The sequence below is a fragment of the Chinchilla lanigera genome, unplaced genomic scaffold (assembly GCF_000276665.1).
Source record: "Chinchilla lanigera isolate Chin_1 unplaced genomic scaffold, ChiLan1.0 scaffold00075, whole genome shotgun sequence".
Classification (NCBI taxonomy): domain Eukaryota; kingdom Metazoa; phylum Chordata; class Mammalia; order Rodentia; family Chinchillidae; genus Chinchilla; species Chinchilla lanigera.
Window position 1 is genome coordinate 11,587,518 of NW_004955476.1, and position 23,324 is coordinate 11,610,841.

The 23,324-nt window shown below is 58.5% G+C and overlaps 2 protein-coding genes across 5 annotated transcripts; both read left to right on the plus strand.

Annotated features, from left to right (window-relative positions):
* The first annotated feature begins 525 nt into the window (after positions 1 to 525).
* Ano9 (anoctamin 9) lies at positions 526 to 15,510 on the plus strand. Its single transcript, XM_005401864.2, has 26 exons — positions 526 to 548; positions 1,231 to 1,281; positions 1,437 to 1,585; positions 6,768 to 6,842; positions 7,053 to 7,181; positions 7,276 to 7,421; positions 8,186 to 8,232; positions 8,325 to 8,383; positions 8,462 to 8,535; positions 8,878 to 9,012; positions 9,107 to 9,200; positions 9,321 to 9,381; positions 9,459 to 9,541; positions 9,858 to 9,962; positions 10,038 to 10,196; positions 10,270 to 10,306; positions 10,451 to 10,562; positions 12,375 to 12,432; positions 12,512 to 12,609; positions 12,688 to 12,818; positions 12,895 to 13,047; positions 13,724 to 13,871; positions 14,322 to 14,423; positions 14,494 to 14,596; positions 14,714 to 14,826; positions 14,914 to 15,510. Exons 3-26 carry the CDS (start codon positions 1,580 to 1,582, stop codon positions 14,939 to 14,941), a joined length of 2,256 nt encoding a protein of 751 aa, XP_005401921.1. The 5' UTR covers positions 526 to 548; positions 1,231 to 1,281; positions 1,437 to 1,579; the 3' UTR covers positions 14,942 to 15,510.
* A 347-nt stretch (positions 15,511 to 15,857) lies between these two features.
* On the plus strand, positions 15,858 to 23,089 carry Sigirr (single immunoglobulin and toll-interleukin 1 receptor (TIR) domain). Of its 4 annotated transcripts, none has more exons than XM_013502934.1 (13): positions 15,858 to 15,970; positions 17,290 to 17,362; positions 17,748 to 17,861; positions 19,052 to 19,141; positions 19,376 to 19,541; positions 20,341 to 20,533; positions 21,010 to 21,143; positions 21,226 to 21,363; positions 21,521 to 21,664; positions 21,902 to 22,004; positions 22,071 to 22,221; positions 22,304 to 22,493; positions 22,910 to 23,089. In XM_013502934.1, the coding sequence occupies exons 5-13, from the start codon at positions 19,535 to 19,537 to the stop codon at positions 23,071 to 23,073; spliced, it is 1,224 nt and encodes a 407-aa protein (XP_013358388.1). In that variant the 5' UTR covers positions 15,858 to 15,970; positions 17,290 to 17,362; positions 17,748 to 17,861; positions 19,052 to 19,141; positions 19,376 to 19,534; the 3' UTR covers positions 23,074 to 23,089. The 4 variants fall into 4 exon arrangements, with proteins under 4 accessions (XP_013358388.1, XP_013358387.1, XP_005401923.1 ...); XM_013502933.1 differs by having other exon boundaries at positions 15,864 to 15,970; positions 22,792 to 23,054; XM_005401866.2 differs by having other exon boundaries at positions 15,864 to 15,970; positions 19,470 to 19,541; positions 22,792 to 23,054.
* Positions 23,090 to 23,324: the final 235 nt, after the last annotated feature.

The following is a 23,324-nucleotide window of genomic DNA, read 5'->3' on the forward strand; positions in this document are numbered from 1 at the left end:
TGGCGTGTCCTTCACTTTTCCTTTCCTGCTGCCTGGAATGTGGATGTGATGCCTGGAGTTTGAACAGCCATTTTAGACCATATAATGAGGCCAGGTGTTTAAGCAACAAGCTAAAGAGATTCTGAGCTGGGCTTGGTGACACATACTTACAACCCCAGCTACTTAGGAGGCTAGGGTGGGAGGACTGAAAGTTCAAAGCCAATCTGGGCAATTTAGCAATTTAGTGAGACCTTGTCTCAAAAAATAAAAAAGCTGGGGATGTAACTCACTGCTCCCCAACTACAGTCCTCAGTAACACACACACACACACACACACACACACACACACACACACACCATGGCCATACCAGTCCTTGACTACCAACTCCAGACTTCCTTCTTTTTTCCTTTTTGAGATGGTCTTGCTGCGCAGTTCAGGCTGGCCTTGAGCTCACTTTGTAGCCCAGGATGGCCTCAAACTCGCAATGATCCTCCTGCCTCAGCCTCCCAAGTGCTGGGATTACAGGCATGAGCCACCCTGCCCGGCCTGACTCCAGACTTTCTTACAGGTGGAATACACGAACATGCTTCCCCTTGGGTTCCGTCTGGGCTTGCTCCATAGAGCTATGTCATCCCATACGCTGGTTCCCTTCTCTACCTTTGCCACCTCACAGTTTTCCAACTCCTGAGGGGGATGTGGTGCCCTCTCGGGAGGGCACCTGAAGACCTGAAGCTGGGAGATGGTTGCCAGCCGACAGTGAACCTTGGCCTGGGTGCCCCATGCCACTCACAATCACACCTGGGTGCTGCCCCGCCCCTCACACTTGGGTGCCCCAAACTACGGGTGCTCTTATCACTGTAGCCAAGCCATGCTTTTTGGTGTTTGTGTCCTGCCAAGGCCTAAACCCTTGATTGCCCAGAGTGAGCCAGCATATCCTTGCCCAATAAACCTCCACACCACATGGGCGGTCCCCTCACCCCCTCTTAGAAACCCTCACCACGCCTGCTGTCCTGTGACAGACTTGCCAGTTGCCCACACCCTTTGGGCGCTGTCCTCTTTCTCAGGTGGCCCCTCGCCTCCTCAGCCCCCTGTCAGCAGTAATTGGCCTGGACAGGCTACTGGCCTGGGACACGGATGCCTTCACTGTCCCAAGAGCCTTTCCCCTCTGGGTCACTGGGCTGGGGCCACAGAAGGCACTTTTTTCTCAGGGTTTCTCTCTCCTCTTGCCTGTTGCCCCTCTGGGAATGAAGAGGAGGTTCGGGGGCCTGCGCTGGCTCTGAGGGGACTGAGATGCCACCATAGTGAGTCTCTGTGAGGATTCCCTGCTCCCCCCCACCCGCCTTGTCTGGACCGGGGTGTCATTGCCTTGTCTTACAGCACATCCCTGCCCCCCCCCCCCCCCCCCCGTCCGTCCCCTTTCGGAGGGGGCCATGCTGCAGCCTCTGACTCCTCCCAGGACACCTGGGTGCGGCAGGGGCGGGCCGGCGGGCTCCATGCGGAAGTAGCACCGCCTGTACCTGGCAGCCTCTCAGAGGCGGGCGCCGGGACCGCAGCAGCCCCAGCAGACTCCTGATAGATCGGCAGCAGCCTGTGCCCAGCATGCAGGTGAGCCTGGCCTGTGCTGCCCCTCGTCTCCCAGGACACACCCTAGGGGCCCTGAGAGACTACCAGGAGGGGTGAGGAACCCTGGGCAGGACCCAGGAGGATGGCTCTTCCCACTCCCTGGGATTCTGGAGACCCCAGGGCTGGGCTCAGGGGCACCTGTGTGAGTACTCAGGTGGCTGGGGCCGACTTGTTGCTATCCCCTGCCTGGGACCCTGACAGTCTGTGGGCTGCAGGTGTTGGTGACCAAGTGTCCAGCCACTTAGGCTGGAAGCCCTCCAGGCTTCGTGTGCAGAGTCTGCCATGCAGAGCAAAGGGCTGGAGGGCACCGGAGACCTCCAGGAAGACGGGCTTTCTCCTCCCTGCCAGTGAAGAGGTCACCTGGGCAAGGGCCAGCACCTGACAGCCCAGGAGGAGGCCCAGGGAGGAGAGTGAAACAGCCCCCTCCAGCCCCAGTCTCCAGGTGTGGGCTGGCCGCTCCCTCCACCTCTGCCCATGGCCAGCTCTGGTATCTGCTGCTTGGCCTGGCCCCAGGGTCCCGTGTCAGCCTCTGCCTCGCTTGGGGGCCAGGAGAGACTGGGTCAGCCAGCCAGGTGGGGAGGAGCCCCTGCTGGCTGAGTGAGTGTGTCAGTCCTTAGATACTCAGAGGACTGGTGCTTCCTGCCAAAGTCCTTTCATGGCTCCTCATGGCTTCTGCTGAAGTCCAAGCTCTCTGGCTGCCTGAGCAGCCTTCTCTGATGTGGCTTCTGGTCACCTCTCTTCTTGCCCTTTTTGCTTCTGCAAAGCTAAAGTGTTGAAGACTGAGCTACTAGTAGTAGTAACTGCCAAATTCCCAAAGGTGCTGAAGACTGAGTTCCTGAGAGTGCTGAGAACTGAGTCCCTAAGAGTAGTAACTCCCAAGTCCTCAAAGGTGCTGAGAGGTTGGTCACTAGAAGTAGTAGCTACCAATTCTCAGAAGTGCTAAGGACTGAGTCCCAAGCACCAATGGTACCTGTCTCTCAGGAACAGCCCACACACTTCGCTGTCCCAGGAATGCTGCCCCCACTTCCTGCCTGCTCCCAACCTCTTGCCCTACAAGGCTGAGCTCTGGGCCATCTCCCTTCCAGTAGCCACCATCCCTTGGTGTCCACTCATGAGGTGCGCAGCAAGCTGCCTCATCATCTGGGAAGATGCAAGGAAGGATGAGCTGATGGTGGTGCTGGACACAGGGGGGAGGCAGGACACACAGGGAGGGTGGACAGAGGGCCCGGCCAGGGTGTGGCCGGCGGTGAGGGTGGATGCTGCCTGTGTACCAGGGTGGGGGCAGGGCCCCCTCCACGGGCAAAGACACTGCAGAATACTCCAGGGCTGGCTGTGACCTGGGGCACAAAGGGCCTCAAGCAGGGGATGACGCCACAAGTGTATAGCTGGGATGTACATGTGTGTGTACCACGTGAGCTGGCCAGGCCGTGTTGGTACTGGAGGGCGGTCAGATTCGCACACCTGGCCCCTCTGCCCTCCTTGACCTGGACGCTTGCCGAGGGATGGGAGCAGGACCCCCAGCACTGATGCCCTGTGACAGGGGTAGCTGGGAGCTGCTGGTACCCTGGTTCCAGAGGTTGCACCCCTGGGACTCAGCCCCGGATGGAACAGAGTAGGACACCAGGAGCCTGTAAAGTTGGGGGACAGGAGAGGAGGCCAAAGGAACCCCTTGACTAGGTGTGTGGCCTCATCCACCCTCTTCCTGCCTGTGCATGTCATTAGGTGACTCTAAAGTGGGGGTAATGTCACCCCATTCTATAGATGAGGAAGCTAAGGCTCAAGAGAAGATTGGAAACATCAGCACCAAGGCTGGCTGTCTGCTAAGATCTGCTGGTGGCAAGGCTGGGGTTCACATTCCAGGGCCCCTGGCTGAGTGTGGGGACAGCCTGTCCTGCCATGGGGCTCACATGGCTTCCTGGGGTCTTAGACTCCACACTTCAGGAGCCAGGAGTGGGCTTTGGCTGGAAGAGGGGGCCACTTCAGGTGGGCCGCTCGGACCCACTGGTGAGCAGCCAAGGGCTCAGGCTGGGACCAGTGATGTGGCCCTGGAAGGCAGATGAACAGATGGACAGAGGGACAATGGATGGCTGATCCTGGAGGTGGGGCTGCTGGGCAGTAGTCACAGACCTGGCACTTGTCAGGGGACCAGTACTGGCCAGGGGACATCTTCCTGGCTGGTAGTGGCTACCCTTGGGTAGGTGTGCATGGCTTTGTCTGGAGGGGCCCCTTGCTCAGTGGCCCATCAGGGCCTGCCAGATAACCTGGGTGAGAGTCGTCACCCTGGTCCAGATCACACCCCAGCCCCAGGGGAGGTTGATGCTGCACAGGGCCTTTGGTGGGGAGTGCTCTCTATGCCTCATTTCTGGGGCTGACAGGGATAGCCTCACAGAGTAGCCTCAGGTTGTGCCCCGTCACAGGCTCCTCCTTCACCTGGTCCCCAAACTGTAGTCTGGTCCCCCCTCACTTGTCCTGCACGTTCTGTAGCTTTGGGCTGAAGTCAGAGGGTCCTGGACATTGGGGGCTGCCTCCCAGATCTAAAGTTAAACTCACGAGGATCATTTCACTCACCAACTCAGCCCACGTGACACCTGCTGAGCCCCTCTGGGCAGGCTGGTGACACCAGAGCCCCTGGCCACCATCCTGCCTGGTTGAGACTTTGCCTCCTTTCCTGTGACCATGAGGTGGTGCTGCCCCTGCCCACACCTCTGGTTGAGTGCAGGTTTTTCCAATACAGCACAGGGGAAGTTTTAGTTATTGTAGGCCACACCGCTGGAGGACAGCCTGGGACCCCAGGAGTCTGGAGGGGATGCTGAGGCGGAGGGAGCTGCAGTCTGGGAAGGGCACCCAGGATGGGTGCCGTATGGCTGCAAGAACCCGCAAGCACATCCACATCACCCACTGCCCATCGGATTGCTCTGCAGCTTCCTTGACCAGGCAAGGTGGAAGTTGGGCAGACGCAGGGCTGTCCTGGAGCCAGACCTCACATGCAAGGGCAGGGAGTGGGACTGGAGGGGTTGTGCATACTCAGCAATGCAAATCCACAGATTTCCAGACCAGTAGCCATCGTTTCTACATAAGTATGTCTCAGACAGTCACTGGGCTATGTGTACACTGAAAGGCATCTACTGAGCCAAGAGTGGCAGTGCATGGCTGTAATCCCAGAGCACTGGGAGGCTGAGGCAGGAGGATGGAAAGTTCAAGTTGAAAACCTGTCTCTACGTGAAAAATAGAAAGTGTTGGGGATGTAGCTCAGCCCGAAGACCCTGGATTCAATCCCCAGTATTGAATAAAAGAAAAAGAAGAAAAGGCACCTGCTGTTTATCTGAAATTCAATTATGACTGGGTGGCCTGTATATTACTGGCAGCCCTGGAGGGCCAACTGGCTGGAGCAGTCAAGTGAGCCTTTCTGGAGGAGGTTGCAGGAATGTGGTTGAGAAGGACAGGAAATGCAGGTGAGGGATGAGCAAGAGCCAAGTCCTGACTGTGGGTGATGTGGCTCAGGGTCAAGGGCTGGGTGACTGTGTAGTTGGAGAGCAGCCTCACTTTGGGTGGCAGGCATCACAGGGAGGAGAGGCGGGGTACCTGGAGTGGCCTGTCCCTTCCGACACAGGTGCACAGGGTCCCTGTGCTAACCTCGAAGCTGCCAGCCAGGACTCAGGCTGGGTCCTTACCCCTGTGGAGCAGGGATGGGCTCTGTCTCCACGGCCAGGGCTGCTGCTCCCAAGCCGACCCTTCCCTGGGCCCCCCTGCCCTCTGAGCCTCCCCAGCTGCCCCCACTATGTTTGGAAAAAGCCTGCCTGGTGACCCCTCCTGCCTACCCTCCCTGCAGAGTGCCCAGCATCCACAAGGATGCCAAGCATGGCACCCAGCACCCACCAAAACTGCCCTGTCCTTTCTCCAACGTTTTGCAGCTCTGTCCCATCCACATGTATTTCTGAAAAGTGAAGCTTTACCTGTTACCTGCTTTTCACAATGTCAAAAGTGTACTATGCAGCAAGTAAGCATCTGAGTCTTGGTTTTTAAAAAAATGATTATCTGGGATGGTTTTAGCTTTGTCAGAATCAGGAAGGTCACATGACGTCCCCTCAGCCTCCACCAGTTTCCCCTGATGCCACCTCATGAAGCCACTCACATGGCCCAACTGATCCCAGTCGCCAGCATTGCCCCTGCCTGCATCCTTTCCTCTCCCTATGAGAGCCCCTCTGTCCCCGCCTGGCGACCTGACACTGAGTTTAACATCCTGATGTGTCCCTCTCACCTTCCTGAGGTCTTCTTGCTGTGAGGAGGAGGACCAGTTGTGGGGGGAGTGTCCTGTCTCCAGTATCTTATCACGGCTGCCTGATGACACTGCAGGCAACCTTGGCCTACCTGACTTGGTCCAAGTGTCTGCTGGGGTCCTCTCTGTGAAGCAACGCTGTCTCCTGCCACATTCTTCTCTGGTCACAAGTCCAGCCCACAGTAGGAGGGAGAACTAGCTGGATCTGAGATTCATCCGTAATTAACAGCAGCCGCCTGAAGTCCTGCCGCCAGCTCTGGGTCCTCGGGAAAGGGATGTACCCCACATGCCTCCTCTGTTTAGCCAGGACTGACTCTTCCTGGGCTCAGCACATCTTGGAGTCCCAGCACCCTCTGTGGCTTTGGGATTTCCAGTGTTGATGTGAAAAGCTGTGCACGCATCTGCTCTGTCAAGTGGAGGTCTAGAAGCCTAACAGTGCAAAATGTTCCCCAAGTTTGTTCTCTGCTTGGTGCACCACCAGCAATGTAGGAGTACAGGGTCAGACCTGCACTTCCTGACACCCCAGGTCCGGGTCTCTTCATCTACCCACTGCTCACCAGCTCCCCTTCTGTGAAATCCAGTTGTACCTCCACTGCTGTAGAAAGGGGCTGTCTGTCCTGACAGCCAGCCCCTTCTATGCTTTCCAGGTGGACTGGTTGGTTATGTGGGTAGCTGCTGTCACTTTCTGCCTTGTCATCTGCTTGCAGCCATCCTTGGCCTTACCTCCACTTGGACTTACCCATTTGCAGACTTGTTTCTGGCTGCCCATCCCAACTTTGGGGCTTCCCTGCCCCTCTGGGGTCCAAGTACCTGTTCAGAGGCTGCAAGAAGAAGCCAGTGAGGGGCCCACTTGCCCTCCCATCTCTCAGCCCCTTGTCTGCCCTTCAGGCTGAGGAGAGCTTCCAGGTGCTGGTGGGGACAGAGGGAGACAGCTTCCCGCTGATGGAGATAGGCACTTGTGAGGTAGGTGTGCTTGGACTTCCTGGGGCTTGGCCCAACTCTCTTCCACTCCTCATCCTATACTTGCTCCTCCCCAGGTCCCTACCTGCCCCCACCCCAAAACCCCTCCCTGGGTCCCAGCCTCACCCCATGACCCCCTCCCCATGGCCTATCCTGTCCCCTCCTCCCCTCCTCCTGGGGCCCTGCCTGGCCCGTCCCACACGCCCCGTCCAGGCAGAGCCCTCTGAGCAGTGGGACTTCATCCTTGTGGCCAAGCACTGCAAAGAGTCAAGACTCAGGCAGGCTGAGCAGCGGCGGAAGCAGTTCCTGGAGGAGCTCCAGAGCAAAGGCTTCCATATCAAGGTGGGTGGTGCCTGGCCGGGGGCCGGGCTAAACCATGGTATGGGTGAGGGGGGCTCCTGGTGGAAGACAGGATCTCATGCGGCCCCACCCCCAGGAAAGACAGGACCAGAAACAGGTGTTCTATGGGATCCGAGCTGACAACAGGATCTTCGACTTGTACCGCACCCTGTTCTTGGAGCCAGAGGGTCTTGCTGCCCGTGTGGAGCCCGCCAGGCCAATCACTGTCACAGCTACCATGAGGTGAGAGGCTGTGCACAGCTCATCTGATCAAGGCAGAGGAGGGGTCTCCCTGAGCCACTTACGGCAAGACCACCAGCACCTTGTATGAGCAGGGCTCTGCCTCCCCGTCCATGCCCTTGATAAGGGCTAAGGATGATCCTCGCTGCTTGAAGCATTCTGTGCTCCCTGGGGCCGGGGGACAGGACTCAAGCCAGCCAAAAAAGGTGAGCGGGGTTGGAGAGCCCCACACCCAGCTGTTCCTGCTGGACTCGGAGGCCTTCGTCTCCCAGACCCTCCTCTCCACCTGGGTGGATGTCCTCTCCCTCCACATCTGTTCCCCGACATCCAGCCAGCCCAAGGCCACTCAGCACCTGCCTCTCCTAGCATGTCCCCTCCCCTTGTCCTTCCCTTCACCTGCCCAGCCCAGCCAGGTCTTCAGAGCTCAGCTCACCCTGTCCATAGGACACTGGCTCAAGCCATTCGCCACTCTGAGCCTCAGTCTCCACACAGCCAAGATGGCTCTCGTGGTGTGCAGAGAGCATTTACACCGGGGACAAATGCAGAGCTGGCAGGGGGCACAGCTGGAGGGCGTCTCAGCCAGGCCAAAGGGAGGGCTGCACTCAGGGGTGCAGGGAGGAGAGGGGACCCTGGCAGTGGCCAACCTGGAAGCCATGGCTGGGGCTAGGTGGGTGAAGGGAAGGATGGGAGACTGGGAGAAAGAGCACAGCTGACTTGGGCCCACTGAGGTCTCACAGGGCTGTCTTGACCCTGCTTTTGGATTTCAGAATCCGAATCGTGAACTTTGTCCTGAACAGCAAGACAGCAGCTGGTGGTGAGGACAAACGGGCAGGCGGCCTGGGTGGTGCTGACCCCCACCGCCCTTGCCCTGCACTGCCCTCTGACAGGAGCTCTCATGATCCCCAGACAGCTTTGAGGACTTGGTGAAGGACGGGGTCTTTGAGAGCAAGTTCCCCCTGCACAGGGTGAGGGATGAATGAGCTGGGAGGGGGCTGATGGCTGGATCCTAAGCAGGAAGTGCTCACCATCTGTAACTGGCCCAGGGGGAGGAAGACCTGAAGGTAAAGTGGGCCCAGTGGAGAAACCTGCTCCAGGAACAGCCCATTGATGCTATCAGGTAACAGTGCCCCCCAAGACCATCTGTGCCTGCCAGAGACATGCCCACAGCCCCTTGGGCACGTCTGCCCTCACATGACCACACCTGTCCACCGACAGACACACCTGTCTTCTCAAGGTGCATCCATTCATCCCCGGCTGCACCTGTTCCCCCACGGGTGCACCTGTCCTCCCATGGGTGCCTATCCCCTTCATGTGGATGTTGGCCCTATACACACCCAGCCATGTGGATGTTGGCCCTGTACATGCCCCCTCTCTCCATGTGGGGGCACCCTCAGCCAGGGGCTGGCTCTGTGACAGCAGTCCTGGTGGAGTGTGCCTTCACAAGCCAGCTCACCCATAGGGACTACTTTGGTGAGAAGGTGGCACTGTACTTTGCCTGGCTCGGATGGTATACCTACATGCTGGTGCCCGCTGCTGTGGTGGGCCTCATCGTCTTTCTGAGTGGGTTCGCCCTGTTCAACTCCAGCCAGATCAGGTGGGCTGGGGCCCAGGCCTGGGGGGTCAGGCTCAGGGGAGAGCCAGGTTAGGGTGTCTGGGAAGAGCCTTGCCATACTTGTCCCTGCCCCCAGCAAGGAGATCTGTGAGGCCCACGACATCTTCATGTGTCCTATTGGCGACAGCAACAAATACCAGCCGCTCTCGGTCACCTGCACTTTCGCCAAGGTTTGCTGCTAGGGTCCCCTAGGGCCTGGGAAGGGCCGAACGGTCCATACCCAGAAGTAGACTCACCCTGCTCTGGGGGATGTGGGCAGGGGCTCACCTGAAACTTACCCCCCCACCCAGCTCACTCACCTCTTTGACAACGAGGGCACTGTGCTGTTCGCCATCTTCATGGCCCTGTGGGGTGAGTTGCTGCAGATCCCCAGAGAGCTGTGCATGGCCACCCTCTCCTGCCATGACACCCTCTACACCTCACTGCAGCCACTGTGTTCCTGGAGATCTGGAAGCGGCAGCGAGCCCGCGTTGTCCTGCACTGGGACCTGTATGGGTGGGATGAGGACCAGGTAAGGCAGGGCCAGTGGCCAGGGCTGTCAGCTCTCAGTGTCCTGTGTCTGAGGCATTGTCCTCATGTCTGAGTCACATGTCCCTGTGTCTGTGGGACTTGCCTGTGTCTGAGAGAACATGTCCCCATGTCTGGGGTAACATGTCTCCGTGTCAGAATCACGTCTCTATGTCTGAGGCGTGTGTCCTTGTGTCTGAGGAGTGTCCTCGTGAGGTGTGTGTCTCTGTATATGAATAGTGTCCCTGTGACTGAGGTATGTATTCTTGTGTCTGATGCATGTGTCCCCATGTCTGAGGCATGTCTGGTGACCTCCCCAGGAGGAGATGGCACTTGAGCTCATTAACTGCCCCGACTACAAGCTCCAGCCGCACCAGCACTCCTACCTGCGCAGCACCATAATCCTGATCCTGTCTCTGCTCATGGTACCCAGGGGTTCATGGGGGATGGACGCCCATCTGTGCAGCCTCCGTGCCCACCCACTGGCCTCCCCTCTGCAGATCTGCTTCATTATTGGCATGGCGCATGTGCTGGTGGTCTACCGAGTGCTGGCTGCCGCCCTCTTCAGCAACTTGGCCTGGCCCTTCCTGGGGGTGACCACGGCTGTGGTGGTGTCTGGGGCCGTGGTACACTACGTGACCATCGTCATCATGACCAAGGTGGGGACCGAGCAGGGAAGTGGTGAGGGTCCTTGTGGCCTAGATGAGCCCACTTGATGCCTTCTGCCCACAGGTCAACAAGTATGTGGCCCTGAAGCTTTGTGATTTTGGTAAGAGGACGGCCCTTCCCTCTCTGGGGCTGGGAAGGTTCATGGCTGAGGTTCTTGGAGCCGCCATCAGACACAGGCTGGGGTTCCTGCCACAGTGGTCTGGAGAGGGCTAGATCAGGTAATGACACTCTCGTCTCATTCCAGAGAAGCCCAGGACCTTCTCAGAGCGTGAGAGCAAGTTCACGGTCAAGTTCTTCACGCTGCAGTTCTTTGCCCACTTCTCCTCCCTCATCTATATCGCCTTCATCCTGGGCAGGTGTGCTGCCCCCACTGCCCCTCTGCCTTGTCTCTCCTTCCAGTGCCCAGACTCTTCTTTCACATGTAAAGATAAGCCCTGCTCAGCACTCTGAGAAACCCAGTAGGGTGTGCCCTGACCCCAAAGGTGACTCCCCCACAGTCTGGAGGGTCTCCAGCATCCTTGTGTGTTACAGACACTGGCTACCCAAAGTGGGTCAGTACTGCAAGTACTAACTCAGCTTTTATGAGACACTTCCAGGGGCGTCTACAGTAGAGGTGCCCTTCTGTCTCCACGCCAGAAATGCCAGGCTGCGTCCCCTGAGAAATCTTTGCGTTAATGTCAGCTGGCTCACAGTCTGCGTACCGCTGTTAGAGGGAGTCCCTTTCAGGGAGAGAGACACAGCCATAGAGTCCAGGAATCAGCATGCCCTCGTCTTGGGCCCTTATCCTCGCTAGCTCAAGTGACCCCTGGCCTTCCTGTGTGGGACAGGCTTCTGGGTTAGGGTCTTTCGATGTGTGGGACAGGCTCTTGGTTAGAGTCTTTCCATGTGTGGGACAGGCTTCTTGGTTAGGGTCTTTCCATGTGTGGGACAGGCTTCTTGGTTAGGGTCTTTCCATGTGTGGGACAGGCTTCTTGGTTAGAGTCTTTCCATGTTCTTCAGTCGGGCTCACATGTTTCCTGTGGGTGCCGCAGCCCCACATGAATTTCATTCTGCTCATTTCACAACACTTGCTGGTGTCTGTGACTGGAGTTTCCTCAAGTTCCATCCCCAGGGCTTTGGCTGCACAGCCAGAAGCCAGCTCTGCTTGGTGCCAGCTTTGCAGCCACCCCAAGTGCCTGTCGGGATTTATCCACTCAGCCTTTCAGTTGATTTATTTTGATTTTTCCAGTTATATAACATATATCCTAAAATAGTAATGTTTTCCTTTGCAAATCTATGTTAGTTGCACATTATATTTCTTTTGCCTATTTGCCAGTAATTCTAGCACCGTGTTAATTGTTATCATAAAGCTGGGTGTGGTAGCACAGGCTTATAATCCCAAGACTCGGGGAGGCTAAGGAGGAGGATCACAAGTTTGAACCCAGTCTGGGAAATTTAGTGACTTAGCAAGACCATGTCTCAAAAGATTTAAAAAAAAGAAAAAGAAAAAAGAAAAAGTGCTAGGGATGTAGGTCAGTGCAAAGGCCCTGGGTTCTTTCTCCAGCACTGCCCCCACAGTTATGATGACCATAATGGAGATGCTTCTAGGATTTCCCCATCGAACATGCACTGTTTAAGGTAGTTTATAGGTACGTGTGTGTGGGTATTTTTATATGTATTCTATGCCCATACTTGCCATACTGGGGCCTTGCATGTGCTAGCCAAGTGCTCCACAACTAAACTACACTTCCAGCTCTTTTATTTCTGACAGAGGGTCTTGATAAATTGCTCAGGTTCATCTCTGACTTATGATCCTCTGCCTAAGCCTTCCCGAGTGGCTGGGACTGTACGAGTGTGCCACCATATCTGGCTCAGATAGTTTAGGTTTTCTGTCATGTATGGAAAACACACACAAAATTTTATACACAAAATATCTGTGTGCCTGGGGAGAAGCTGAGGATAGGTCCAGCTGATCTGTGCAGAACCTGTGTCTGAGCCTGTGAGCAGCTCTGCGTGGAGGCTGAGCTGTCCACACAGTGTGCGAGCCTCTGCGTGGGTGCATCAGGTGTGGGCTGCTGCCCCTGCCATCCCTGTTTCTTCCCTGTCCCCGACCCTCCCTGGCTGCTGCAACCCCGCCTGCAGGGCAGAAGACAGCCCCACTCCCTCTCAGGCCTCAGTTTCCTCCCTAGGATCAATGGTCACCCTGGGAAGTCCACGCGCCTAGCTGGGCTGTGGAAGCTGGAGGAGGTCAGTCTGTCTCGAGGCTTGCTGCCTTGTCCCTGAGCGCCCTCCTGACCTCCATGCTGACCCTACCTGTCCCCCACAGTGCCACCTCAGCGGCTGCATGATGGACCTGTTTGTGCAGATGGCCATCATCATGGGCCTGAAGCAAACGCTCAGCAACTGCATGGAGTACCTGCACCCGTGAGCACCCCACGCCCACCCACTCCCTGCTCTGTCCCTTGCCCCTCTGCCTATGCCCACCACTCCCCCCAAACACAGGTGGCTTGCCTGTAAGTACCGCATGCTTCGGGCCCGCTGGGCCAGGACCCCGGAGCTCCGGGACTGGCAGCGCAACTACTTCCTGAACCCAGTCACCACCTTCAGCCTGTTTGACGAGTTCATGGAGATGAGTGCGTGGGGGTGGGTAGGGGCTGGCTCTGGGCAGGCAGTCCCTGGAGCCCTGGGTGACAGACACATCCACCACAGTGATCCAGTACGGCTTCACCACCATCTTCGTGGCCGCCTTTCCCCTGGCACCACTGCTGGCACTCTTCAGCAATGTGGTGGAAATCCGCCTGGATGCCATCAAGATGGTGCAGCTGCAGCGGCGGCTGGTCCCTCGCAAGGCTAAAGACATAGGTCAGGGCTCGAGGAGACAGTGGTCAGGGGCCTGGGAGGGGCACTGGCAGGACCCCCCTAACCCTCACAGACAGCGCCCTAGCCCAGTTCAGCCTATGAACTCTGTCCTAGGAAAAGACGGGGTGGATGCCCCTTGCAGGCCCTCCTGAGAGCCACCAGGATCTGGCTAAAGGGTGGGAAGCCCAAGGGTGGCCAGGCAGAGGAGCTGGGCTCTGAGGGCATGGGGGGTCCTCTGGTTGGGGGAAGGAACTGGGAGCAGGAGCCTCAGGCACCTAGATTGGACCCTCCAGATGGATGGGTTTGGGAACAGAGGAGCTCAATGTGGGGAGAGGGAGAGGTCTTGGGAAGGAACCCAGCCTTGGGTCCAGGTTGAGGGGTCCTGCCCTGGGTGGGACTCAGGGGTGGAGCAACCCTGGTGGTGGTCCTAAGAATTCAGGAAGATGGAGGACAGGGACTTAAGTGCCCCTCTCTGTCCGTGTCAGGGTGAAGGGGTGGTGCAGGAAAGCTGAGCCCCTGCCATGCCTGTCTTGGCCGGGGATTTCCTAGTGCAGAACTCACCTCCCATGGGTGCAATAAGGTGCTATAGGCTGAGACAGGACAGCCCCGGCCAGCCTTGGGGATACCTGTCAATCTGGGTTTGAGATGCCACACCCATTTACCCACTGCTGTGGCCCAGGGACGTGGCTGCAGGTACTAGAGACCATCGGCGTGCTGGCGGTCATTGCCAATGGGATGGTCATTGCCTTCACGTCTGAGTTCATCCCCCGCATGATCTACAAGTACCGCGACAGTCCGTGCCGAAAGGAGCCTCCCCAAAAAGTCGAGTAAGGCCCCTGAGAAGCTGCCTACAGCTAAATCCCGGGAGCCCAGGCCCTCTCTCCTGAGAGCAGCTGGATGCTGCCAGGGGTACTTCCTGCCCTGCCCTTCTGACCCATAGACCCTGGGTGGAGCCCATTATAACAGGTAGACTCCATTGGAATCTGAGGCTCGATCAGAACAACTGGCCTCTTAAGCTGGACCCTCCGGAGAGGCAGGCAGAGCAGAGCCACATCCAACTTCTTGGGCTCCCCAGGGCCACTGTGCTACAGCCCAGGAATGAGCCCCTCAGCCCTGCAGCCAGTGGCATCCTGAGGCCCCATGGCCTCTCCTGGCCCCCAGTGGCCATGTGTGGGGAGACTGAGGAGGCCAGCTGGGGTGTGGCCCATCCCAACTACTCCAGGAGATACATCCTCTGACCTGAGCACCATGTGCCCAGCCTCCTCTCTCCTCCCCAGCTGCCTCACTGGCTATGTCAACCACAGCCTCTCGGTCTTCTTCGTAAAGGACTTCCAGGACCCCAAGAAGATGCAGGCCTCAGGAAATGTGACCGAGTGCAGGTTCGGAATCCTCCACCCTGTGCATGCTCTCTGAGCTCCTGAACCCTGACCTCGGTACTTCCTACCCTAGGTACCGAGACTACCGCAATCGCGATCCCCATGACAAGTACAACTTTACTGAGCAGTTCTGGTTCCTCCTGGCCATCCGCCTGGCCTTCGTCATCCTCTTTGAGGTAGGCAGAACTTGGGGGGTGTCTCAGTGGGGACAGCTCTCTTTAGTCCTACCCCTGGTACCAAGACCCCTACAGGGTCTCAGCCTGACCATGATAGGCCTCCACTCCTTCCCCTAGCACGTTGCCTTATGCATCAAACTCATTGCTGCGTGGTTCGTTCCCGATGTCCCCCAGTCAGTGAAAAATAAGGTTCTGAAGGAAAAGTATGATATGCTGCAGGAGAAGCTACGGTAGGGAGAAAGAGGGATGGACTGGGGCAGGCCTGGGCCTGGGGGAGACACTGGGCTGTGGTCCCCACAATCCCACTTTGCCTCCAGGTCCAGCTCCAAGAGCACAGATGTATAGGTGGCCAGAAGCAGGCGGAGAGACACTGGATACCAGGAGCCACCACCTGCACATCCAGTCTTGTTTGTGGCTGTGTGTGTGCACATATGGGGCGGATGCCTGTTAGAAGGCCTGTGTTTATGTGGGGTCCTGGGAGGCCTTTGGATATGAGGGTGGTGCTAGGGGTCTGTGTACACGCAGGTGCATATGGGGGTATTCTGGGAGGTCCTTGTCTATTGTGAGGGGTTACAGGAGTTCCACGTGCATGTGCGGCATCTGTGAGAAACATCCATGTGTCTGTGGGGCCTGCACTATTTTCCCTAGGAGACCTCAGACATGGTGCAGCACCCCAACTTTACCTCTGGGTCACCCTGGCACCCACAGATTTGGGGGAGTTCCTCATGTAATCTCAGGCAGCAAAGTTGGCTCAAGTTTCCCGGGTCTCCTGGACTTCTCAGCCCGAGGCTTGACAACATCCCATCTTGCTGATGCCACTAACCCGAAGCCCAGCCTTCTGGTTGTCCCTGGAGGCCCTGGATCTCCCAACCAAGCAGAATTTTCTGTAATAAAGTTAAACCTGCCTGTGTTGACTTCTGAGCCTCAGTATGATAGAATCTAGGTCTCCTGGGGGTGATGTCTACCTGAGCTAGAAGGAAATCAGTCTTTGAGGTTGGAAAGTTGGGAATGTGGCACCCCAGGCTACCCTGTCCTTCCTGCACCTCGGGTGGTGGTGGTTATGGGTTGGGGGCTCAGGACAGGATTCCCTGGAGGAAGGGAAGGGCTGAAAAGAAGCCTTGGGGCGATGGGGTCTGCTGAGCTCGGCTCTGTGCTTCCAGGCCAGCTGGTCTGGCCGGTTTGGCCCCTATCCTAGGGGGGCAGAGCCAAGAAGGTCTCCAACGCCAGCCTCAGGCGCCCAGCAGGACACTGGGTCCGCCCAGGCGCTGGCGCGGGGTGGGGCTGCACCTGCCGCTGCGCACCTGGGCCAGGTAAGAGGCCCCGCCCCCGAGGCTGGCAGCAGATGAGCGGCTGTCGCGACTCAGGCCCACCGAGGTGAGTGGAGGTCGCGGCCCCCGAAGCCGCTGCAGGCCTGCGTGGTGCACCATGGACTCCTCCGCGCGGAGGAGGCTTCGGCGCGACGGGCGCGGTCCTGCAGGAAGTGGCGCGGCCCGGGAGGCTCCCGCTTGCCCCGGAAGCCCGAGCACCGCCCGCCTGCCGCCTGCGTTGCAGCCACGGGCTGCCTTTCCGTGACTGACGCTGGGTCCTTGTGACCTTCGGTGCCAGGGCTCGGAGAAGGGCCCGCAGGACACCACCGTGCCCCGGAGCCCGCCGGCTTCCTAAGGGGACCCCTGAGATCAGCCACCCAGATGGAGTGAGGGCCGTGGACTTCAATGGGGGCCAGGGTTGGCCTGAGGGCACCCCAGGACCTGACCGGAGGAGTGGGCAGGGGTTTAGACTCAGAGGCCTTGTAGTGCCTCAGAAGCACCAGGGGATTTGGGTTTATGTGTACCCGGCAGAGCTGTCCTGGGGCCGATGGACATCAGCAGAGGGAGAGAAGGAGAGGGGCGGCCGGTCACTACTGTGGCAGCCAGTGCTGAGATGGTGACAGACTAGGTGCACAGAGCCCTGAAGGGTGGCAGGCTCTGCTAGAGGCTGAGGGGTGGCCGGCAGGGCCTTCCTTTCCTGTCTGGCCCGCGTGCCTCAGTTTTCCGGCCATCTCCTCGAGGAGCTGACGACCAGTTCTGTGCTTACAAGGGCCGAGTGGCATCTTCATGCACCAGCTCTAGCCAGCACTGAGGAAACTAAGGCAGAGGTGGGGGTCCAGCTGGTTCCCTGCAGCTCTTCTTGGCCCTGAGCCCAAGGTGCACCTGCACACAAGGCTCTGAGCACCAGGCCACAGGGGGTTGAGTTAGTCTGGGCTGTTTGGGGAAGGAGGCAGGAAACATGTGTTGTATTGAGGTGCTTCCTGGTGGGCTCAGCTAGGGGTGGGGAGACTGGAGGGGAACCCCAGGATGAAGCCCTGCCCTGCAGGGGTGTGAACAGGGCCAAGGGCTGGAGGACACCCTCCTCTGAGTCTATGGGCAATGCCAGACACTTGTCAGTGAACCCCCAGGCCCAGATCAGCCTGGGTGGGGAGTCTGTGGTGATAACAGAGACCAGCTGCTCCCCACTCTGCTCGGAGGCAGTACTTGCAGCCTCCTGTGTTTGCCTCTACCTGGAAAAGGGGCCCTGTTCTTACCCCTGCCTCAACCTGAAGCAAGGTCCATGAGACACCATAGCCTGTATAAGTGCTCACTCCTGTTCCTGGGCCAGGGAGCTCTGCTCAGGGCCCACTATTGGCTGGGAGTGTCTGAATCCCCTTCAACCAGCAGGTCAGAGGTCAGAGACCCTGGGGCTGCTCACTCTGAGGAGAGCGATAGAGGACTTCACTCCTGGGTATAGCATGTAAGTGGCATCTGGAAGGCAGGTCCTTCTGTCCAGATGGCCCTGTGTGTGTGTGACTACAGGTCTCCTTCTGGGACCCCTGCACATCATTCTAAACCTCTGCCCCCCTGCATTCCTACCCACACTGCACACAGGGAGATGAAGGCCTGGGGGGCTGGGGCAGCCCCGGAGGAAGGGGCCGCCTGACTCAGAGTTACAGGAAGAAGCTGCAGGCGGGGTGAGAGCCACCAACTGCCCGCCCTGCCAGAGGAAGAGGGGGGGTGCCTGGGTGGGGTTTAGGTTTAGGAGAGGATGTGACAGCAACGCCAGGAAGCTACGGGGAAAGTTCTGATTAAAATACATCAACAAAAGCCAGGTCTTCACTGAGCTTGGCTATGTATCACAGGCAGCTGAGGATCTGTGGACACTGCCTGTGGCCCAGCTGAGGGGAGAGCTTGCTTCCAACCACATGAGTGACCTCAATGACCGACTCCTTCCAGGAGGAAAGAGCTGGAACCAGGTGACCGTGCCCTGCCTCTGGTCTGAGTGAGCATGTGGAGCTGGGCCTGTCCTTGAGGCTGGGCCTGAGGGAGGTTGCAGTGCTTGGGGTGCATGCTTGCCTGCACATGTGTGTGTGCGTGCGTGTGCACGCACGAGTGGCAGCAGGAGTGCAGTGTGTGTCACGGGGTGTTCATGGCCGATCTTGGGGGGAGTATGGCAAGTGTGTGTAGCTAGTCCTGTGAGTCAGCACCAGGGTGTAGGTGTGCCAGGACCAGCTCAGTGCCAGAAGGGAAGGGAACCAGCTGCCCCTAGGTCTGATTATTTCACTCTGGCCTTGCCTTCCAGGAATGTCTAAAGTATACTTTCAGGGGGTTCAAGATCTATCTGGCCTTGGGGATGTCAAGAGGTCACTTTAGGAGATGCTTCAGGTGCTGTTGGGCTGGCATTTCGTCCCCTAGTCATGCTGTGAAGGGTCAGGTGCATGAGAAGTTGTGTCTTCTTCAGCCCCAGTGGGGGGTTATCCTGTGTCAAGGACTTTTGCAGACCTGCCCTCCACCCTGAAGAGCTCTAGAGGGACCCTCTTGCCAGCCCCAGTGGGAAGGTGCTGTACCCCTTCCAGAGGGAATTGTGTCCAGTCAAGCCTGAGGTTCCTAGCTGTGTCACCACACGCAAAAGGAATGGGGCACTGGCTAAGATGCTCCTTCCTGCAAACCCTCAGGGCATCAGGGGCAGACATGTCCTGGAGAGCCCAGACACAAGGGCCAGCCCTTGATCTCATGTCCCTGCTGCCATGTGTCCACTCCACAGGAAGGGAGGAGATGCTTGACAAATCCCTGTTGTATAGACAGGTGAACCCAGGGCCCTGGGCTGCCAGAGGCGAGGCTCTTGACACCTCTCTTTGCAGCCATGTCACTGCAAAGCTTTTCAGCCACAGGGTATGTGTCACTGCCACTGTAGGCTGAGAATGGCCCAGAAGAGTCACCTGGGGTGGGGGGTGCAGGAGAAGCGGTGCGCAAGAGGCCCTCTGGTATACCCTCAGGGGCCAGGTGATCCTCAGGGTTCCATGGGGGTGATATGTCTACATGCATCTGTGTACATTTGCTTGCACCCAGAACAAAACCCCACAGCAAAGAGCAGGCTTGGGCCAGTCAGGTAGCCAGGTACCTACCACATGCCAGGGACACATGGTTCATATCTCCCAACTACCAGGTCTGGCCATATACTCCAGGCACAGCAGTCCACTGCAGAGATAGCCAAGAAGGAGGCCAACTGCCATCTTGTGAGACCAGGTCCCACCAGGTACTTGTCCATAGCACCCCTGGGTCTCATGGTGGCCCCAGGGTGTATGAAGGTGGTCCTGAACTTGAAGTCCTCTTTCTGTGCCTATGGCTATGTGAGGCAGTGCCCATTGTGGCCACGTTGGTGCTTGGCACTCATGAGATTGGTTGGGGTAGTCAGGGCCAGTGCCACCTGTGGCCGACAGTTACTGGTTAACTCATGCTGTTCCTGTTTAACTTGCACTCGGGATGGCAGCAGCCTCTGACCTGTCCAGGCAGCCTGTCCAACCAGCCACAAGGACAGAGACAGACCCTGCCCAGCCCTTCGTGAACCCATCTGCTCTGTTAAGGAGCCCTGTGGAGCAGAGGTGGCCCCAGAGTCCAACCTGATTTGAAGAGGCCCCAGCCAGAGCCCATGGCAGGTAGGTGGCTCAGGCACAGACAGGCCTAAGTCTCCACTTCCACCCCTGCCCTTCAAGCTGGCTCCACACTATGCCCTCTACTTTTACCTTAGATTCTCTATCTGGATAGTTGCCATGAGTACAAAGGTCTTTCTGGTCACCTCTCCCCTGCCCTGGGCCATGATTCCAGTGCAGGTGGTAAGGTAGGTCTCAAAACACACACACACACACACACACACACACACACACACACACACAAGAAAGTTTAGGCCTTAAGTAGAGGCTTGCCTGTGGGCAGCAGAGGGTCCTAGAATCCACGCTCCCAGCTGTTATCCCTGGGGAAGGGGCTGGCACACCCAGCATGTGCTTTCTCAACGCAGTGGTGCCCATACTTCCTGCAACACCCCCAGCAGAGGAGACCAGGCCAAGGGATGCAGTGTCTGGCTCCTCCTTTGGAGTGGGAAGTGTGGGTGGCTGGACTTCTGTCCTGTGTGGATAGTCCCTGTATACTGGGCTGGGTCAGCTCAGCAATGACTCTGGCCACTGCTCTGCCTGCAGCTGTACCCTTTGAGGCCAGGGAACTCACATTTAGAACAGCGAGAGCACTCAAGACTGGCCACAGTTGGGGGAAGGGTGCTAGACGCAGGGCCCTGTCGTGTCCCCCCCCCCCCTCCCCGTTCTCATGGGTGGGCCTATTGTGATCACCAAGCAACATGCCACTTTCCCACTACCCTTTTTCCCCTGGACCATGGACCATCTGTGGATGGGGTGGGAGTCCAGTATCCTGGCATGGCTGATGTGTGGTGTCTTCTCTCTGCAGGTGTCTGTGACAGGGCCCCAGACTTCCTCTCCCCAGCTGAAGACCAGGCCCTAGGGCCTTCCCTGGGCAGTGCAGTCACTCTAAATTGCACGGCTTGGGTGGCCTTTGGGCCCCACTGCCCCCCACCTTCAGTCCAGTGGCTAAAAGATGGGCTTCCACTGGGAAACATAAGCCACTACCATGAGGACTCTTGGTAAGAGCTGGAGGGTGTAGGATCAGGTGGCCACCTGGACATACCCCTGCCAGTGGCCTCTCTGGTCTACAACCTATCTGTAATCACCTGTATATGGCTGGGCAGTGACTGGCCAGACCTGACATGGCAGAGTGCACCTGTGGATATGGGTGACTGTGGGGACAGGTCCAGGGTCTTCATGCCCCTTCTGGACACTCATCTTGTAGACTGCCGGGGCTATGGGTCCTAGCAGGATCAGGCCCCGAATGAAGCACTGTCTATCCAGCCAACTCTGGGGTCAGAAGACCCCAGGATCTAGACCCAGGATCAAGGTGACTGACTGGAAACAGGTCCTCAGCCTTCCAGATTCTGGCCATTTCTCTTAGCCTACGGCCCAAGAACTGCCCAGCAGCCTCTTCTCGTGAGCACCAGAAGGTGTGGCTCTGAGGCATGTGGTGATGCTCAGCTCCAGGTGAGGCTGGGCTTGGTTTCCTTAGGGTCAAGACCAAGTTCTCAGAGGTGCTTGTGTCCAGTGTCCTGTGCATCAACGTGACCAAAGCTGAGGACTATGGGATCTTCACTTGCTCTGTCCACAATGTCAGCTCCTCCTCCTTCATTCTTCAGAGAGCTGGTGAGGGGGAGGTGCGTGGGGGGTCGGGGAGCCTGGGCCTCCAGGCCTGAGGGGCACTGATCCAGGCCGGCGCTGTCCGCAGGCCTGGCGGACCATGTGGCTGCGGTGCTGGCCGCCCTCCTGGTCATTCTCCTGCTGCTCGCGGGGCTGCTCTACGTGAAGTGTCGTCTCAACGTGCTGCTGTGGTACCAAGACACGCATGGGGAAGTGGAAATGAACGGTGCGTACGGGGCAGCCGGCCTCCCTTGGGCGCGGGGTCTCCGAGGGCATCGGGCTAGGGGTGCAGATGAGGCAAAATCGTGTTTGGTGCCACTCGGGACCCAGGTCTGGGATTTGAGGCCTCGGGAGTGGCGGCGCTGACTGCCCGCTGTCTGCAGACGGGAAGCTCTACGACGCCTTCGTCTCCTACAGCGACTGCCCAGAGGACCGCAAGTTCGTGAACTTCATCCTAAAGCCGCAGCTGGAGCGACGTCGGGGTTACAAGCTCTTCCTGGACGACCGCGACCTCTTACCCCGCGCAGGTAGCGCCTCGGCCCCGCCCCCGCGTGCTCTCGGCGCCCCGCCCTCGGCGCTGGCCCCGCCCTCATTTCCCGGCATCCTGCGCTTATTACGGGCCCCCGGCCCTTTTCTAGTACTCAGCACCTCCTCCCCATCGGCGTCGCCCGCCTCCCCGCCTCAGGGCCCCCCACGCCCCAAGTCAGCCCCTCGTAGAGCCCCGCCCACCCGCGGTCCCGCCCCTCACTGCCGCTCGTACGCAGAGCCCTCGGCCGACCTCCTGGTGAACCTGAGCCGCTGCAGGCGCCTCATCGTGGTGCTTTCGGACGCCTTCCTGGGACGGGCCTGGTGCAACCACAGCTTCCGGTGTGTCCCGCGGGGTGGGGTGACGGCGGGCCACGCCTGCCGCGCCTGACGGTCCCTCCCCCGCAGGGAGGGCCTATGCCGGCTGCTGGAGCTGACGCGCAGACCCATCTTCATCACCTTCGAGGGCCCGCGGCGCGACCCTGCGCACCCTGCGCTGCGCCTGCTGCGCCAGCACCGCCACCTGGTCACCCTGCTACTCTGGAGGCCCGGCTCCGCGGTGCGCTGGGGGCGAGGGGCAGGGGACGAGGTGGGGTTCGCAAGACCGGACCCCAGAGCCTAATGGCCCCATCTGCCCCCAGATGCCGTCCTCCGATTTTTGGAAAGAGCTGCAGCTTGCACTGCCGCGAAAGGTGCAATACAGGCCGGCAGAGGGGGACCCCCAGACCCACCTTCAGGATGACAATGACCCCATGCTGATCGTGCGAGGCCGTGCCGCTGAGGGCCGAGCTCTGGAACGGGAGCTGGACCTCGATCCCGAGGGAGACCTGGGTATGCCCGCCCGGCCACACTGACCGAGAGAGCCCGGGCGGGAGGTGGGGGTGGGGAGGTGTGGGGGACTCTGAGGGCTCCTGCGACCCGTGGAGGTTTGAATACCACCCCCAGCATCCCTGGCTGCTTCACACCCACCGAGGTGCTGCGGTGGGCCAATGCCTCCCTAGGAACTTGCTGGACCTCCAGTGCCACCATGTCTGGGGGTGAGCGGGCTGTGCCCCTGGTGATCCTAAGGTCGTGGTCCTGTCGCAAGGGAGGCATGGGCAGCCCAGCCTCAGGCTTGTGTACCCTCCAGGTGTACGAGGGCCTGTCTTTGGGAAGCCACCAGCTCCACCACATGCAAGAGGGGTCTCAATGGGAGAGGGCCGTGGCAGCGAGATGGACATCTCTGATCTTGGCTCCCGAAACTACAGTGCCCGCACAGATTTCTACTGCCTGGTGTCTGAGGAGGACGTGTGACGCTTACCCCAGCCTGGGAGCCAGGAACAGGCAGGTTCCTGCCATGCAGGATGACAAACCCTGCCTGCAGCCCAGGGCCCTCAGGGAAGTGGTGTGGACCCAAGGTGCCAGGAAATAAAATCCTTTGGCTTCTACCAGGCCTCAGCTTCCTCTTCCGGGTAGGATGCTCCCCTCTCTTGTGTCCATCTCAGGCTTTCCAAGGCTCTCTCTCCACCTTTTCTTTTTTCATTCTCCCCAACACCTGTTTGCCAGTCGGTCTATCTATCCGTACCCTCTCTGTGTCCTGAACCAGCTCAGGCATGCCCTTGCAGTCTCCCCAAATCTCCCTAGCTGTCCCCAGCTCCTTAGATGGGGACAGATCCTGGAAGG

Bases quoted from the DNA above. Each gene is read 5' to 3' on its own strand.
- Ano9 (XM_005401864.2), top strand. The intron at 6,843-7,052 runs GTAGGTGTGCTT...CGCCCCGTCCAG, and splicing joins TGGAGATAGGCACTTGTGAG to GCAGAGCCCTCTGAGCAGTG. The intron at 12,610-12,687 runs GTGAGCACCCCA...CCCCAAACACAG, and splicing joins TGCATGGAGTACCTGCACCC to GTGGCTTGCCTGTAAGTACC.
- Sigirr (XM_013502934.1), top strand. The intron at 21,665-21,901 runs GTAGCGCCTCGG...GCTCGTACGCAG, and splicing joins CGACCTCTTACCCCGCGCAG to AGCCCTCGGCCGACCTCCTG. The intron at 22,222-22,303 runs GTGCGCTGGGGG...ATCTGCCCCCAG, and splicing joins TCTGGAGGCCCGGCTCCGCG to ATGCCGTCCTCCGATTTTTG.